Raw genomic sequence first — 19,633 nt, 5'->3', positions numbered from 1 at the left:
TGTCATTGCCACTAAGCTGCTATTAACAAAAGTGGAGTACATAGTAAACACCCATCCATCATTTTCAGTAAGCAGTAGAGACCCAAAATTATGATCACATAATCTAAAATTCTCACATGGACAGTCTGCGAGCATCTGAAAGACCACAAGCTAACTTGAGGTTACATCCCGTTCTTACCACTACAAGATGAGGTGTGGCTATGAAGGTTTGATCCCTCCCCTTCATCAGTCATAAAGCATATGAGGCCGGCAGATGCTCGTTTACAGGAGCCTAATGACTATGATATCACTTGAATAGGCTTATGATGTTGCATGACAGAGATGGTGAGGTGATAGAACACATCGTGCCATCTCCATTCTATCACTTGTTTGTCTTGGTGCTATGTGAATCAGCTGGGTATGTCTATGTCTTCAATTTTGCCTTTAATTTAAAGGCTAGATTGGTGTTAGTTTTTATTTATAGGTTTTCCATAATATGACTTGTGAGTACTTTTGTTGTATCAACCCCTTCACTGCAAATTGAATTTTGGCCTGATGCATGAATGTTGTAAAAGAAAAGAAAACATCATATGTTGCCAAGAGTAGTAACAGCGAATCTCCATGGACATTCATGATGTGTGGAATATTGATTGGGCTAAGATTATGGTACAGAGATGGTGAGGTGATAGAACACATCGTGCCATCTCCATTCTATCACTTGTTTGTCTTGGTGCTATGTGAATCAGCTGGGTATGTCTATGTCTTCAATTTTGCCTTTAATTTAAAGGCTAGATTGGTGTTAGTTTTTATTTATAGGTTTTCCATAATATGACTTGTGAGTACTTTTGTTGTATCAACCCCTTCACTGCAAATTGAATTTTGGCCTGATGCATGAATGTTGTAAAAGAAAAGAAAACATCATATGTTGCCAAGAGTAGTAACAGCGAATCTCCATGGACATTCATGATGTGTGGAATATTGATTGGGCTAAGATTATGGTACTGTACTTTCACCACTTCTTTCCCACACATGTCATTTCCTCTTTTCATGAAACCACTACAAACTTTTACACTGTCCCTCACCAAGAAACGATCATGCATCCCACCTGCTGCCTCTCTCCACATATTCACATCCAACTACCTCTTCTGTGCATGCCTGTCAATTAGCACATAATCCAGTAATGCCCAGTGACCTTATCCCAACCCATGTAAGCTTATGCTTGTACCTTTTAATTTCAACCATTTCCAGTCTTTAATCCCTTTTGCAACGCGCAACTTGATAAGCTGTTCCCCACTTTTGTTTACTTTGGGTGTGCCCCCTAGTTTTACCCTCAACTACCACATTGTTTACTCTTTTATTGAAATACCTACCTGAAGGATCCAATCCCTTGCATCAATATTGCCAATGCATTCACAAGGCTTTTTCCAAAAAGTATCCCCTTTTTTTCACTTTTCTCATTGCCAGGTGCATAAGGATCATCAATCACCCACCCCTCATTGTTTACTTTACTTGTTACCTGCATCAATCATGAACTCCCTTCCAATCAGTTAACATAATCCAGTAATGCCCTCTGGCCATATCTCCTACTCACATACATATACTTATGTATATCTCTCTTTTTAAACCAGGTATTCCCAATCACCAGTCCTTTTTCAGCACACAAATCCAGATTGGAGTGTTTAAATGTGTGTGGATGTAACCAAGATGAAAAAAAAAAAAGGAGAGATTGGTAATATGTTTGAGGATAGGAACCAGGATGTTTTGACTCTAAGTGAAACGAAGCTCAAGGGTAAAGGGGAAGAGTGGTTTGGGAATGTCTTGGGAGTAAAGTCAGGGGTTGGTGAGAGGATAAGAGCAAAGGAGAGAGTAGCATTACTCCTGAAGCAGGAGTTGTGGGAGTATGTGATATAGTGTAAGAGAGTAAACTCTAGATTGATATGGGTAAAACTGAAAGTGGATCGTGAGAGATGGGTGGTTATTGGTGCCTATGCACCTGGTCATGAGAAGAAAGATCATGAGAGGCAAGTGTTTTGGGAGCAGCTGAGTGAGTGTGTTAGCAGCTTTGATGCATGAGACCGGGCTATAGTGATCGATGATTTGAATCCAAAGGTGAGTAATATGGCATTTGAGGGTATAATTGGTGTACATGGGGTGTTCAGTGTTTTAAATGCAAGTGGTGAAGAGCTTGTGGAATTTTATTACGAAAAACAGAAAATAACTTTGAATCCCGATGCAGTCTTCTCTTTATTGGCATTGCACATTTATGAGGCATTTCCCCTCAGTAATCAGGCCTCATCCACATCAAAAATCTGCTTAGGAGAATCATCACCTTCCTCAAAAATGGTTGTGAGGGTTTCTGGGAAATTTTCATTTGCAATGACATCAGCAGAAATAGCCTCACCAACTATCTTGATTTTGTTGCAGTTGTAGCACTTTCTAGAGTTAGCAAACCAACCGGGATTTACTTGAAATGTCTTTGCTGCTCCTTCTTCTGCTGGCAAGTCTTCATGTAAACTCTAGGCCTTTACTTGTATCACAAGCATGCAAATGGGAACATTTTCATGAGTTTTGTGTTTGATTCATGTGCTCAACATTTGTTCCATTCTCTCCATAATCAAACTTTTGGAATATGAGGTCTTAGATGCACTGATTGATATTCCACTCTTGGCACTCTTCTTGATCTTTTCTGCACTATCATGAATAGTCTGAAAAGTAGATTGACAAAGTTCAAGGGCTTGCTTATTATCAGCTGTGTATTCACACCTCTCAAAATGTTTGAGCAGAAGAACTTAAAAGATGCTTTGGGGATATGTTGCTAGGGACAAAATATGCAATATACAGTATACTGCAGCACAAAGTACTTTAGTACTCTAAGGCTATAGACTGTATCCATACCTAATAATACATATACTTCTTGCTTGGCACTGGCAGCACTACACCACCACTCTTCCAGCCCAGTGATGATTGTGTTATTTCAGACTTAAGCCCACATTGATTAAAAAAGGTGTAATTGGGCTATGCATAATCTGAAAATGGCATAAATCAATTATGCATAAATTGAGAAGTGTCTGTATCGTGCTCAATTTTTTTGTGCTTTTTTAACCAACTCTTCTAAAACCACATCTAGTGAAGTAATCTCTTGTTACTGTTGAATTTTACTAAATATCATATTTCAAATATTTTGTTTCCTTCAAAAGTCCTTATAGACTTTCAGATACATACCTCTTCCTTTCATTTTCATCTCAAAGCTTTAGGAATGAGCCAGACTTTAAGTGTTTTTTGTCTTTCATTATGCTTCACAGGCCTTGATTTAGTTTATGAAATCATTTCTGTTTCTTTCACTAATTGACATTAATCATAAATTTTCTGTTGAACAGGTAATGTATTAGTTGTAGGAACCCCAGGTAGACTGACTGATGCTTTGACGGGATGTAACAAGACGCATCTCTTAGTAAGCAGCTTAAGGATTCTTATTTTAGATGAAGCTGATCGTTTGTTAGACAATGGATCACACACTCAGCAACTTCGCACGATATATTCTGCTCTTCCTCAAGGTATCATTGAAGATTGTTTTTGTAATTTCATGAAATGATCATAGACATGATTATTTACATGTGTATTCACTGAAGCCATAACTTCATATAATTTGAATTGTTGTGTATATATATACATGACAGCTAGAGACTGAGTGTGAACGAATGTGGCCTTTGTTGTCTTTTTTTAGCGCTACCTCACGCGCGTGCGGGTGGGAGGGGAGTGTCATTTCATGTGTGACAGGGTGGTGATGGGAATAAATAAAGGCAGCAAGAATGAATTATGTACATATGTATATATGCATATGTCTATGTGTGAAGGGCGTAAATGGGGAGGTGATAACAAGTAGTGGTGATGTGAGAAGGAGATGGAATGAGTATTTTGAAGGTTTGTTGAATGTGTCTGATGACAGAGTGGCAGATATAGGGTGTTTGGGTCGAGGTGGTGTGCAAAGTGAGAGGGTTAGGGAAAATGATTTGGTAAACAGAGAGGAGGTAGTAAAAGCTTTGCGGAAGATGAAAGCCGGCAAGGCAGCAGGTTTGGATGGTATTGCAGTGGAATTTATTAAAAAAGGGGGTGACTGTATTGTTGACTGGTTGGTAAGGTTATTTAATGTATGTATGACTCATGGTGAGGTGCCTGAGGATTGGCGGAATGCGTGCATAGTGCCATTGTACAAAGGCAAAGGGGATAAGAGTGAGTGCTCAAATTACAGAGGTATAAGTTTGTTGAGTATTCCTGGTAAACTATATGGGAGAGTATTGATTGAGAGGGTGAAGGCATGTACAGAGCATCAGATTGGGGAAGAGCAGTGTGGTTTCAGAAGTGGTAGAGGATGTGTGGATCAGGTGTTTGCTTTGAAGAATGTATGCGAGAAATACTTAGAAAAGCAAATGGATTTGTATGTAGCATTTATGGATCTGGAGAAGGCATATGATAGAGTTGATAGAGATGCTCTGTGGAAGGTATTAAGAATATATGGTGTGGGAGGCAAGTTGTTAGAAGCAGTGAAAAGTTTTTATCGAGGATGTAAGGCATGTGTACGTGTAGGAAGAGAGGAAAGTGATTGGTTCTCAGTGAATGTAGGTTTGCGGCAGGGGTGTGTGATGTCTCCATGGTTGTTTAATTTGTTTATGGATGGGGTTGTTAGGGAGGTAAATGCAAGAGTCTTGGAAAGAGGGGCAAGTATGAAGTCTGTTGGGGATGAGAGAGCTTGGGAAGTGAGTCAGTTGTTGTTCGCTGATGATACAGCGCTGGTGGCGGATTCATGTGAGAAACTGAAGAAGCTGGTGACGGAGTTTGGTAAAGTGTGTGGAAGAAGAAAGTTAAGAGTAAATGTGAATAAGAGCAAGGTTATTAGGTACAGTAGGGTTGAGGGTCAAGTCAATTGGGAGGTGAGTTTGAATGGAGAAAAACTGGAGGAAGTGAAGTGTTTTAGATATCTGGGAGTGGATCTGTCAGCGGATGGAACCATGGAAGCGGAAGTGGATCATAGGGTGGGGGAGGGGGCGAAAATTTTTGGGAGCCTTGAAAAATGTGTGGAAGTCGAGAACATTATCCCGGAAAGCAAAAATGGGTATGTTTGAAGGAATAGTAGTTCCAACAATGTTGTATGGTTGCGAGGCGTGGGCTATGGATAGAGTTGTGCGCAGGAGGATGGATGTGCTGGAAATGAGATGTTTGAGGACAATGTGTGGTGTGAGGTGGTTTGATCGAGTAAGTAACGTAAGGGTAAGAGAGATGTGTGGAAATAAAAAGAGCGTGGTTGAGAGAGCAGAAGAGGGTGTTTTGAAATGGTTTGGGCACATGGAGAGAATGAGTGAGGAAAGATTGACCAAGAGGATATATGTGTCGGAGGTGGAGGGAACGAGGAGAAGAGGGAGACCAAATTGGAGGTGGAAAGATGGAGTGAAAAGGATTTTGTGTGATCGGGGCCTGAACATGCAGGAGGGTGAAAGGAGGGCAAGGAATAGAGTGAATTGGAGCGATGTGGTATACAGGGGTTGACGTGCTGTCAGTGGATTGAATCAAGGCATGTGAAGCGTCCGGGGTAAACCAAGGAAAGCTGTGTAGGTATGTATATTTGCGTGTGTGGACGTGTGTATGTACATGTGTATGGGGGGGGTTGGGCCATTTCTTTCGTCTGTTTCCTTGCGCTACCTCGCAAACGCGGGAGACAGCGACAAAGTATAAAAAAAAAAAAAAAAAAAAAAAAAATATATATATATATATGGTTTCAGAAGTGGTAGAGGATGTGTGGATCAGGTGTTTGCTTTGAAGAATGTATGTGGGAAATACTTAGAAAAGCAAATGGATTTGTATGTAGCATTTATGGATATGGAGTAGGCATATGATAGAGTTGATAGAGATGCTCTGTGGAAGGTATTAAGAATATATGGTGTGGGAGGCAAGTTGTTAGAAGCAGTGACAAGTTTTTATCGAGGATGTAAGGCATGTGTACGTGTAGGAAGAGAGGAAAGTGATTGGTTCTCAGTGAATGTAGGCAGGGGTGTGTGATGTCTCCATGGTTGTTTAATTTGTTTATGGATGGGGTTGGTAGGGAGATGAATGCAAGAGTTTTGGAAAGAGGGGCAAGTATGAAGTCTGTTGGGGATGAGAGAGCTTGGGAAGTGAGTCAGTTGTTGTTCGCTGATGATACAGCGCTGGTGGCTGATTCATGTGAGAAACTGCAGAAGCAGGTGACTGAGTTTGGTAAAGTGTGTGAAAGAAGAAGGTTAAGAGTAAATGTGAATAAGAGCAAGGTAATTAGGTACAGTAGGGTTGAGGGTCAAGTCAATTGGGAGGTAAGTTTGAATGGAGAAAAACTGGAGGAAGTAAAGTGTTTTAGATATCTGGGAATGGATCTGGCAGCGGATGCAACCATGGAAGCGGAAGTGGATCATAGGGTGGGGGAGGGGGCAAAAATCCTGGGAGCCTTGAAGAATGTGTGGAAGTCGAGATCATTATCTCGGAAAGCAAAAATATGCATGTTTGAAAGAATAGTGGTTCCAACAATGTTGTATGGTTGTGAGGCGTGGGCTATGGATAGAGTTGTGCGCAGGAGGATGGATGTGCTGGAAATGAGGTGTTTGAGGACAATGTGTGGTGTGAGGTGGTTTGATCGAGTAAGTAACGTAAGGGTAAGAGAGATGTGTGGAAATAAAAAGAGCGTAGTTGAGAGAGCAGAAGAGGGTGTTTTGAAATGGTTTGGGCACATGGAGAGAATGAGTGAGGAAAGATTGACCAAGAGGTTATATGTGTCAGAGGTGGAGGGAACGAGGAGAAGTGGGAGACCAAATTGGAGGTGGAAAGATGGAGTGAAAAAGATTTTGTGTGATCGGGGCCTGAACATGCAGGAGGGTGAAAGGAGGGCAAGGAATAGAGTGAATTGGATCGATGTGGTATACCGGGGTTGACATGCTGTCAGTGGATTGAATCAGGGCATGAGAAGCGCTGGGTAAACCATGGAAAGCTGTGTAGGTATGTATATTTGCGTGTGTGGACGTATGTATATACATGTGTATGGGAGTGGGTTGGGCCATTTCTTTCGTCTGTTTCCTTGCGCTACCTCGCAAACGCGGGAGACCGACAAAGCAAAAAAAATATATATATATATATATATATATATATATATATGTTGAAATGTATAGGTATGTATGTGTGGATGTGTATGTATATAAATATGTATGTGGGTGGGTTGGGCCATTCTTTCGTCGTTGTCTCCCGTGTTAGCTAGGTAGCGCAAGGAAACAGATGAAAGAATGGCCCAACCCACCCACATACACATGTATATACATACGCGTCCATACACGCACATATACATACCTGTACATCTCAACATGTACATATATATACACACACAGACATATACATATATACACATGTGCATAATTCATACCGTTTGTCCTTATTCATTCCTGTCGCCTCCCCACCACACATGGAATGCAAACTCCCTCCCCCTCATGTGCTCGAGGTAGTGCTAGGAAAAGACAACAAAGGCCACATTCGTTCACACTCATTCTCTAGCTATCGTGTATAATGCACTGAAACCACAGTTCCCTTTCCACATCCAGGCCCCACAAAACTTTCCATGGTTTACCCCAGACACTTCACATGCCCTGGTTCAATCCATTGACACCATGTTGACCCCGGTATACCACATCGTTCCAGTTCACTCTATTCCTTGCACGCCTTTCACCCTCCTGCATGTTCAGGCCCCGATCACTAAAAATCTTTTTCACTCCATCTTTCCACCTCCAATTTGGTCTCCCACTTCTCGTTCCCTCCACTTCTGACACATATATCTTCTTTGTCAATCTTTCCTCACTCATTCTCTCCATGTGACCAAACCATTTCAAAACACCCTCTTCTGGTCTCTCAACCACACTTTTTATTACCACTCATCTCTCTTACCCTTTCATTACTTACTCGATCAAACCACCTCACACCACATATTGTCTTCAAACATCTCATTTCCAGCACATCCACCCTCTTCCAAACAACTCTATCAATAGCCCACGCCTCACAACCATATAACTGTTGGAACCACTATTCCTTGAAACATACCCAATTTTGCTTTCCAAGGTAACGTTCTTGACTTCCACACAATTTCCAACACTCCCAGAACTTTCGCCCCCTCCCCCACCCTATGATTCACTTCCGCTTCCATGGTTCCATCCGCTGCCAAATCCACTCCCAGATATCTAAAACACTTCACTTCCTCCAGTTTTTGTCTATTCAAACTTACCTCCCAGTTGACTTGTCCCTCAACCCTACTGCACCTAATAACCTTGCTCTTATTCACATTTACTCTCAGCTTTTTTCTTTCATACACTTACCAAACTCAGTCACCAGCTTCTGCAGTTTCTCACCCGAATCAGCCACCAGTGCTGTATCATCAGCAAACAACTGACTCCCTAACTAAGCTCCCTCATCCACAACAGACTGCATACTTGCCCCTCTTTCCAAAACTCTTCCATTCACCTCCCTAACAACCCCATCCTTAAACAAATTAAACAACAATGGAGACATCACGCACCCCTGCTGTAAACCACCATTCACTGAGAACCAGTCACTTTCCTCTCTTCCTACACTGACACATGCCTTACATCCTCAGTAAAAACTTTTCACTGCTTCTAACAACTTACCTCCCACACCATATATTCTTAATTCTTTCCACAGAGCATCTCTATCAACTCTATCATATGCCTTCTCCAGATCCATAAATGCTACATACCAATCCATTTGCTTTTCTAAGTATTTCTCACATACATTCTTCACAGCAAACACCTGATCCACACATCCTCTACCACCTCTGCAACCACACTGCTCTTCCCCAATCTGATGCTCTGTACATGCCTTCACACTCTCAAACAATACCCTCCCATATAATTTACCAGGAATACTCAACAAACTTATACCTCTGTAATTTGAGGTCTCACTCTTATCTCCTTTGCCATTGTACAGTGGCACTATGCAAGCATTCCGCCAGTCCTCAGGCACCCCACCATGAGTCATACATACATTAAATAACCTTACCAACCAGTCAACAATACAGTCACCCCATTTTTATTAATAAATTCCACTGCAGTATCATCCAAACCTGCTGCCTTGTAGCTTTCATCTTCCGCAAAGCTTTTACTACCTCTTCTCTGTTTACCAAATCATTCTCCCTAACCCTCTCACTTTGCACACCATCTTGACCAAAACACCCTATATCTGCCACCCTATCATCAAACACATTCAACAAACCTTCAAAATATTCACGCCATCTCCTCACATCACCACTACTTGTTATCACCTCCCCGTTTACCCCCTTCACTGATGTTCCCATTTGTTCCCTTGTCTTACGCACTTTATTTACCTCATTCCAAAACATCTTTTTGTTCTCCCTAAAATTTAATGATACTTTCTCACCCCAACTATCATTTGCCCTCTTTATTGCCTCTTGCACCTTTCTCTTGACCTCCTGCCTCTTTCTTTTATACATCTCCCAGTCATTTGCATTATTTCCCTGCAAAAATTGTCCAAATGTCTCTCTCTTCTCTTTCACTAATAATCTTACTTCTTCTTCCCACCACTCACTACCCTTTCTAGTCTGCCCACCTCCCACACTTCTCACACCACAAGCATCTTTTGCACAAGCCATCACTGCTTCCCTAAGTACATCCCATTCCTCCCCCACTCCCCTTACGTCCTTTGTTCTCAACTTTTTCCATTCTGTACTCAGTCTCTCCTGGTACTTTCTCACACATGTCTCCTTCCCAAGCTCACTTACTCTCACCACTCTCTTTACCCCAACATTCTCTCTTCTTTTCTGAAAACCTCTAGAAATCTTCACCTTCTCCTCCACAAGATAATGATCAGACATCCCTCCAGTTGCACCTCGCAGCACATTAACATCCAAAAGTATCTTTCGTGCGCCTATCAATTAAGATGTAATCCAATAACGTTTTCTGGCCACATCTCCTACTTACATACAGATTTTTTTTTTTTTTTCCGCTGTCTCCCGCGTTTGTGAGGTAGCGCAAGGAAACAGACGAAAGAAATGGCCCAACCCACCCAGATACACATGTATATACATACATCCACACACGCAAATATACATACCTACACAGCTTTCCATGGTTTACCCCCAGACGCTTCACATGCCCTGATTCAATCCACTGACAGCACGTCAACCCCGGTATACCACATCGATCCAATTCACTCTATTCCTTGCCCTCCTTTCACCCTCCTGCATGTTCAGGCCCCGATCACACAAAATTTTTTTCACTCCATCTTTCTCCTCCAATTTTGTCTCCCACTTCTCCTCGTTCCCTCCACCTCCGACACATATATCCTCTTGGTCAATCTTTCCTCACTCATTCTCTCCATGTGCCCAAACCATTTCAAAACACCCTCTTCTGCTCTCTCAACCACGCTCTTTTTATTTCCACACATCTCTCTTACCCTTACGTTACTTACTCGATCAAACCACCTCACACCACACATTGTCCTCAAACATCTCATTTCCAGCACATCCATCCTCCTGCGAACAATTCTATCCATAGCCCACGCCTCGCAACCATACAACATTGTTGGAACCACTATTCCTTCAAACATACCCATTTTTGCTTTCCGAGATAATGTTCTCGACTTCCACACATTCTTCAAGGCTCCCAGGATTTTCGCCCCCTCCCCCACCCTATGATCCACTTCCGCTTCCATGGTTCCATCTGCTGCCAGATCCACTCCCAGATATCTAAAACACTTTACTTCCTTCAGTTTTTCTCCATTCAAACTTACCTCCCAATTGACTTGACCCTCAACCCTACTATACCTAATAACCTTGCTCTTATTCACATTTACTCTTAACTTTCTTCTTTCACACACTTTACCAAACTCAGTCACCAGCTTCTGCAGTTTCTCACATGAATCAGCCACCAGCGCTGTATCGTCAGCGAACAACAACTGACTCACTTCCCAAGCTCTCTCATCCCCAACAGACTTCATACTTGCCCCTCTTTCCAAAACTCTTGCATTTACCTCCCTAACAACCCCATCCATAAACAAATTAAACAACCATGGAGACATCACACACCCCTGCCGCAAACCCACATTCACTGAGAACCAGTCACTTTCCTCTCTTCCTACACGTACACATGCCTTACATCCTCGATAAAAACTTTTCACTGCTTCTAACAACTTGCCTTCCACACCATATATTCTTAATACCTTCCACAGAGCATCTCTATCAACTCTATCATATGCCTTCTCCAGATCCATAAATGCTACATACAAATCCATTTGCTTTTCTAAGTATTTCTCACATACATTCTTCAAAGCAAACACCTGATCCACACATCCTCTACCACTTCTGAAACCACACTGCTCTTCCCCAATCTGATGCTCTGTACATGCTTCACCCTCTCAAACAATACCCTCCCATATAATTTACCAGAATACTCAACAAACTTATACCTCTGTAATTTGAGCACTCACTCTTATCCCCTTTGCCTTTGTACAATGGCACTATGCACGCATTCCGCCATCTCAGGCACCTCATCATGGGTCATACATACATTAAAATAACCTTACCAACCAGTCAATAATACGTCACCCCCTTATACTTATATACTTATACTTATATAAATTATGTATATTATCCCTGGGATAGGGGATTAAGAATACTTTCCCATGTATTCCTGCCTGTCGTAGAAGGCGACTAAAAGGGAGGACGGGGGGCTGGAAATCCTCCCCTCTCATTTATTTTTTAATTTTCCAAAGAAAGGGGCAGAGGGGGCCAGGTGAGGATATTCCAAAATAACTCCCAGTCCTCTGTTCTTAAAAGCTACTCGCTAATGCGGGAAATGGCGAATAGTTTTAAAAGAAAGAAAGAACTTATGTATATCTCTCCTTTTTAACCAGGTATCTCATTCACCATCATCTTTTTATTGTCCATAAAATTTAATGATACTCCTCACCCCCAAATCTCATTTGCCCTCTTTCTTGCCTCTTCCTCTTTTATACATCTCCCAGTCATTTGCATTTTTCCCTGCAAAATTGTCCAAATGCTGCCTCTCTCTTCTCTTTCACTAATTAATCTTACTTCTTCATCCCACCACTCGCTACCCTTTCTAATCTGCTCACCTCCCACATTCTCATGCCACAAGCATCTTTTGCGCAAGCTATCATTGCTTCCTTAAAAACATCCCATTTCTCTCCCACTCCCCTTACGTCCTTTGTTCTCACCTTTTTTCCCTTCTGTACTCAGTCTCTCCTGGTACTTCCATACACAAGTCTCCTTCCCAAGCTCACTTACTCTCACACTCTCTTCACCCCAACATTCTCTCTTTTGAAAACCTATACAAATCTTCACCTTCGCCTCCACAAGATGATGATCAGACATCCCTCCAGTTGCACCTCTCAGCACATTAACATCCAAAAGTCTCTTTCACATGCCTATCAATTAAGATGTAATCCAATAACGCTCTCTGGCCATCTCTCCTACTTACATACGTATAAATTTGTATGTCTCTTTTTAAACAGTATTCCCAATCACCAGTCCTTTTCAGTGCACAAATCAACAAGCTCTTCACCATTTCCATTTACAACACTGAACACTCCATGTGCACCAATTATTTCCTCAACTGCCACATTACTCATCTTTGCATTCAAATCACCCATCACTATAACCCGGTCTCGTCCATCAAAACTTCTAACACACTCACTCAGGTACTCCCAAAATACTAGCCTCTCGTGATCTTTCTTCTCATGCCCAGGTGCATATTCACCAATAATCAAACCCATCTCTCTCCATCCACTTTCAGTTTTACCCATATCAATCCAGAGTTTACTTCTTACACTCTAAACACATACTAAAAATTAATACAGATAGGGAGAAAGAATACTTCCCACGTATTCCCTGCGTGTCGTAGAAGGCGATTAAAAGGGAAGGGAGCAGGGGCTGGAAAATCCTCCCCTCTCTTTTTTTTTTTTTTTTTTTTTTGTTTGATTTTAGCAGTATGTGTCAAGAAAAGATATATCAAAGCCCTTTGCTCTTGTTAGAATTTCCCTTTTCCCACCCTCCCACTGAAAAAAAAAAAATTGTAAGGAGGCAAGTTTGGGGCATGGGGAATATCCTTCTCTTGGAATGCGGGGTAGGGGGAAAACTCTTTGTATCAATGGCTCCTGAAAATATATTACACATCCTGAACATTCAGAGTCACAAATTTCATACTGCGGCACAAGGGGCACATTCTCCCCCTTTATGCTTATTTAATAGGGTATTGAGGGGGAGGTATGCACTACGTACAGTCCTTATCGGGGGTTGATTTCCTCCCGATGACATGAATTCATCACCTGCATGGGGCAGACTGTGAGAGGATAGTGTTTTTTAAACAGTGGTGTGGAAAGAATTGTGATACCTCACCCCTCATCAAATCCTGCTTATCGCCATTTAACAGCACTTGCAAAGATGGCATAAATTTCTAGGATCATTCGAAATGTTCCATGAAATATTCAGTAAAATAAAAATTTGAACAACTTCAAAAGCCTGGATGAACTTTTCAGACTTTCAAAGAAATTCATTTGGTTTCCATATAAGGTTTTCTGTACTGAAAACTATATTCAGGTTTGTTTATATTCATTTCAGACAAAGAAAATGGTACATTGGTGTTCACACTTTTGCAGCTTTCCACATACATCATAACAAGTTCCGAAGTATCACAAAGTGAAGTAATTACTGTAGATTTAGTACTTGTACATTTTTAGATTTTGGAAAGCTTATAACCATACAGTTTTATTGATCTTTGTAAATTTTTCATGCCATTCTTATTATTTTGTATTTTATATTCTGTTCATAAAAATTCATTAGGAATATTCATTGTCTTGCTTGATTACTTTGAATTGAGGCAGTGATCCGTCATTACAATGGCAGCAGACCACAGCATACCCTCTGCCCTTATAAAAAACAACATCCTATTCCCCATAAACCACCCATCTCTCTTACCATGCCTAAACTAGCACAAAAATAATTTACGTGATTCACAGTCACTTGGTGAAGGTAAATAATGCATGTTTATTTTCATGTGCTGTGTATGTTTTAGTGATTTTGTGCATTGGCAAAAAATTATTGGATTTTTTCCTTGTGTGCTTTCATAATTGATTACAGGAATGGCTGGCTTAAGTACCTTACAAATCGCACATTCGAGTGGCTGCAGGAAAAGGGCCTGTGCTCCCGCCGGCAACAGTAGCAGCATTAATCGCTCTAGGGTCCAGCGGCTCACTACAATCCAGCTTCACACACTTCCACGTTATTTCAAATCCAGTACTTTCATTCATGCTCGAACAGATCTGGGAAGAACCTTAGCTTTCCTTATTCCTACCATAGAAGATTAAAAGCTATGGGATCAAGAAATCACATGGTGAGTAAAACTCTAGCACATAAGTGCACATTTTGCATTTTTTTTTAAAGGGGAAGTAAATGTTTATAGTTGTGTTACTGGAGTGATAGTTTTTTCATACATGTGTTTTGACAAGAAAATAGTGAAATTGGAGAAAAATGTAGCTTAGACATTGAAGCTTATTGATACAGTGGTTAAATGATGAGAACTGCTATTGACGTTTGTGTAAATAAATATACATTTCCTTTTTCCATAGCCAGAGGTTGAACCATTATGTGACATTCATTTTTTCATTCATTTCAAGCTAGAAGTTTCAGTTTTCTAAATTGTTTTCTTACATTTTTCATATGTATATATATGTATGTGGTGTGTGTGTGTATATGTGCGTATGTATGTGTATGTGTGTGTATGTGTATATGTGTATAATATGTATATATTATCCCTGGGATAGGGTGAAAGAAATACTTCCCACGTATCCTCGCGTGTCGTAGAAAGCGACTAGAGGGGACGGGAGCGGGGGGCCAGAAATCCTCCCCTCCTTGTATTAACTTCTAAATGGAAACAGAAGAAAGGAGTCATGCGGGGAGTGCTCATCCTCCTCGAAGGCTCAGAGTGGGGTGCCTAAATGTGTGTGGATGTAACAAGATGTGAAAAAGGAGAGATAGGTAGTATGTTAGAGGAAAGGAACCTGGATGTTTTGGCTCTGAGTGAAACGAAGCTCAAGGGTAAAGGGAAGAGTGGTTTGGGAATGTCTGGGGAGTAAAGTCAGGGGTTTAGTGAGAGGACAAGAGCAAGGGAAGGAGTAGCAAATACTCCTGAAACAGTTGTGGGAGTATGTGATACAATGTAAGAAAGTAAATTCTCGATTAATATGGGTAAAACTGAAAGTTGAATGGAGAGAGGTGGGTGAATATTGGTGCATATGCACCTGGGCATGAGAAGAAAGATCATGAAGGCAAGTGTTTTGGGAGCAGCTGAATGAGTGTGTTAGTGGTTTTGATGCACAGACCGGGTTATAGTGATGGTGATTTGAATGCAAAGGTGAGTAATGTGGCAGTTGAGGGAATAATTGGTATACATGGGGTGTTCAGTGTTGTAAATGGAATGGTGAAGAGCTTGTAGATTTATGTGCTGAAAAAGACTGATGATGGAATACCTGGTTTAAAAAGCGAAATATACATAAGTAAACTTATGTAAGTAGGAGAGATGGCCAGAGAGCGTTATGGATTACGTGTTAATTGACAGGCGTGGAAAGAGACTTTTGGATGTAATGTGCTGAGAGGTGCAACTGGAGGGATGTCTGATCATTATCTTGTGGAGGCTAAGTGAAGATTGTATGGGTTTTCAGAAGGGAAAGAGTGAATGTTGGGTGAAAGAGGGTGGTGAGAGTAAGTGAGCGTTGGGAAGGAGACCTGTGTGAGGAAGTACCAGGAGAGACTGAGTAACAGAATGGAAAAAGGTGAGAACAATGGAAGTAAGGGGAGTGGGGAGGAATGGGATGTATTTAGGGAATCAGTGATGGATTCCGCAAAAGATGCTTGTGGCATGAGAAGAGTGGGAGGTGGGTTAAATTAGAAAGGGTAGTGAGTGGTGGGATGAAGAAGTAAGAGTATTAGTGAAAGAGAAGAGAGAGGCATTTGGACGATTTTTGCAGGGAAAAAATGCAATTGAGTGGGAGATGTATAAAAGAAAGAGACAGGAGGTCAAGAGAAAGGTGCAAGAGGTGAAAAAAAAGGGCAAATGAGAGTTGGGTGAGAGAGTATCATTAAATTTTAGGGAGAATAAAAAGATGTTCTGGAAGGAGGTAAATAAAGTGCGTAAGACAAGGGAGCAAATGGGAACTTCAGTAAAGGGGCGCAAATGGGGAGGTGATAACAAGTAGTGGTGATGTGAGAAGGAGATGGAGTGAGTATTTTGAAGGTTTGTTGAATGTGTTGATGATAGAGTGGCAGATATAGGGTGTTTTGGTCGAGGTGGTGTGCAAAGTGAGAGGGTTAGGGAAAATGATTTGGTAAACAGAGAAGGGGTAGTGAAAGCTTTGCAGAAGATGAAAGCTGCAAGGCAGCAGGTTTGGATGGTATTGCAGTGGAATTTATTAAAAAAGGGGGTGACTGTATTGTTGACTGGTTGGTAAGGTTATTTGATGTATGTATGACTCAGGGTGAGGTGCCTGAGGATTGGCGAATGCGTGCATAGTGCCATTGTACAAAGGCAAGGGGATAAGAGTGAGTGCTCAAATTACAGAGGTATAAGTTTGTTGAGTATTCCTGGTAAATTATATGGAGGGTATTGATTGAGAGGGTGAAGGCAGTACAGAGCATCAGATTGGGAAGAGCAGTGTGGTTTCAGAAGTGGTAGAGGATGCGTGGATCAGGTGTTTGCTTTGAAGAATGTATGTGAGAAATACTAGAAAAGCAAATGGATTTGTATGTAGCATTATGGATACTGGAAGGCATATGATAGAGTTGATAGAGATGCTCTGTGGAAGGTATTAAGAATATATGGTGTGGGAGGAAAGTTGTTAGAAGCAGTGAAAAGTTTTTATCGAGGATGTAAGGCATGTGTACGTGTAGGAAGAGAGGAAAGTGATTGGTTCTCAGTGAATGTAGGTTTGCGCAGGGTGTGTGATGTCTCCATGGTTGTTTAATTTGTTTATGGATGGGTTGTTAGGGAGGTAAATGCAAGAGTTTTGGAAAGAGGGGCAAGTATGAAGTCTGTTGGGGATGAGAGAGCTTGGGAAGTGAGTCAGTTGTTGTTCGCTGATGATACAGCGCTGGTGGCTGATTCATGTGAGAAACTGCAGAAGCTGGTGACTGAGTTTGGTAAAGTGTGTGGAAGAAGAAAGTTAAGAGTAAATGTGAATAAGAGCAAGGTTATTAGGTACAGTAGGGTTGAGGGTCAAGTCAATTGGAGGTGAGTTTGAATGGAGAAAAACTGGAGGAAGTGAAGTGTTTTTAGATATCTGGGAGTGGATCTGGCAGCGGATGGAACCATGGAAGCGGAAGTGGATCATAGGTGGGGGAGGGGCGAAAATTCTGGGGGCCTTGAAGAATGTGTGGAAGTCGAGAACAATATCTCGGAAAGCAAAAATGGGTATGTTTGAAGGAATAGTGGTTCCAACAATGTTGTATGGTTGCGAGGCGTGGGCTATGGATAGAGTTGTGCGCAGGAGGATGGATGTGCTGGAAATGAGATGTTTGAGGACAATGTGTGGTGTGAGGTGGTTTGATCGAGTGAGTAACGTAAGGGTAAGAGAGATGTGTGGAAATAAAAAAGGGGTGGTTTAGAGAGCAGAAGAGGGTGTTTTGAAGTGGTTTGGGCACATGGAGAGAATGAGTGAGGAAAGATGACCAAGAGGATATATGTGTCGGAGGTGGAGGGAACGAGGAGAAGAGGGAGACCAAATTGGAGGTGAAAGATGGAGTGAAAAAGATTTTGTGTGATCGGGGCCTGAACATGCAGGAGGGTGAAAGGAGGGCAAGGATAGAGTGAATTGGAGCGATGTGGTATACCGGGTTGACGTGCTGTCATGGATTGAATCAAGGCATGTGAAGCGTCTGGGTAAACCATGGAAAGCTGTGTAGGTATGTAATTTGCGTGTGTGGATGTATGTATTTACATGTGTATAGGGGGGGGTTGGGCCATTTCTTTCGTCTGTTACCTTGCGCTACCATCGCAAACGCGGGAGACAGCAACAAAGTATAATAAAAAAATAATCTAGGAAGATGTATTACAGTGATAAGATGCTCAATTGTTTCTTGGTGTACATGTTTTATTCACTTCTAAAACTGTTGATGATTTCCATAACAGGTGTTGGAGCTCTCATAATCTCTCCAACAAGAGAACTGGCACAGCAGATAGCACTGTCCTTCAGCCACTTGCAGAAGCACATGGATTTTCATCCCAGACACTTACTGAGGCACAAATTGAAAGATGAAGACTTGAAAGAGGGTAATAGCAGTATTTGAATGACTTATTTCATTGTAAGTTGACTAGATTCCTTTTTTTTCTTTCTTTAGGCTCCAGACACTGACAAAAGTCTGCATCATTGCAAGGCTTTGATTTAAGTATAGAATTATGAAACAGTAAAAGAAAAGACAGTAGAAAGTATTTACGAGTTTTGGAGGAAGTGAAAGACCTGTAATCATACGTTACACATTGTTCTTAGTGTCATTGCCACTAAGCTGCTATTAACAAAAGTGGAGTACATAGTAAACACCCATCCATCATTTTCAGTAAGCAGTAGAGACCCAAAATTATGATCACATAATCTAAAATTCTCACATGGACAGTCTGCGAGCATCTGAAAGACCACAAGCTAACTTGAGGTTACATCCCGTTCTTACCACTACAAGATGAGGTGTGGCTATGAAGGTTTGATCCCTCCCCTTCATCAGTCATAAAGCATATGAGGCCGGCAGATGCTCGTTTACAGGAGCCTAATGACTATGATATCACTTGAATAGGCTTATGATGTTGCATGACAGAGATGGTGAGGTGATAGAACACATCGTGCCATCTCCATTCTATCACTTGTTTGTCTTGGTGCTATGTGAATCAGCTGGGTATGTCTATGTCTTCAATTTTGCCTTTAATTTAAAGGCTAGATTGGTGTTAGTTTTTATTTATAGGTTTTCCATAATATGACTTGTGAGTACTTTTGTTGTATCAACCCCTTCACTGCAAATTGAATTTTGGCCTGATGCATGAATGTTGTAAAAGAAAAGAAAACATCATATGTTGCCAAGAGTAGTAACAGCGAATCTCCATGGACATTCATGATGTGTGGAATATTGATTGGGCTAAGATTATGGTACAGAGATGGTGAGGTGATAGAACACATCGTGCCATCTCCATTCTATCACTTGTTTGTCTTGGTGCTATGTGAATCAGCTGGGTATGTCTATGTCTTCAATTTTGCCTTTAATTTAAAGGCTAGATTGGTGTTAGTTTTTATTTATAGGTTTTCCATAATATGACTTGTGAGTACTTTTGTTGTATCAACCCCTTCACTGCAAATTGAATTTTGGCCTGATGCATGAATGTTGTAAAAGAAAAGAAAACATCATATGTTGCCAAGAGTAGTAACAGCGAATCTCCATGGACATTCATGATGTGTGGAATATTGATTGGGCTAAGATTATGGTACTGTACTTTCACCACTTCTTTCCCACACATGTCATTTCCTCTTTTCATGAAACCACTACAAACTTTTACACTGTCCCTCACCAAGA

At 41.3% G+C, this 19,633-nt stretch overlaps 1 protein-coding gene across 4 annotated transcripts in view; it reads left to right on the top strand.

Moving 5' to 3' along the window:
• Nucleotides 1-19,633, top strand: part of LOC139761695 (uncharacterized) — a 72,383-nt gene that overhangs the window by 6,721 nt on the left and 46,029 nt on the right. The window contains exon 4 of one of the 4 annotated variants that reach the window (XM_071686048.1): nucleotides 3,357-3,533. The exons of the other annotated variants lie outside the window; for them this stretch is intronic. Within the exon in view, the coding sequence (XP_071542149.1) occupies nucleotides 3,357-3,533 (177 nt within the window). The remainder of the gene's footprint in view (nucleotides 1-3,356; nucleotides 3,534-19,633) is intronic. 4 annotated transcript variants of the gene reach the window in all.

Source organism: Panulirus ornatus, chromosome 41 (assembly GCF_036320965.1).
Source record: "Panulirus ornatus isolate Po-2019 chromosome 41, ASM3632096v1, whole genome shotgun sequence".
NCBI lineage: Eukaryota > Metazoa > Arthropoda > Malacostraca > Decapoda > Palinuridae > Panulirus > Panulirus ornatus.
This window is presented reverse-complemented; position numbering and strand designations above follow the sequence as displayed.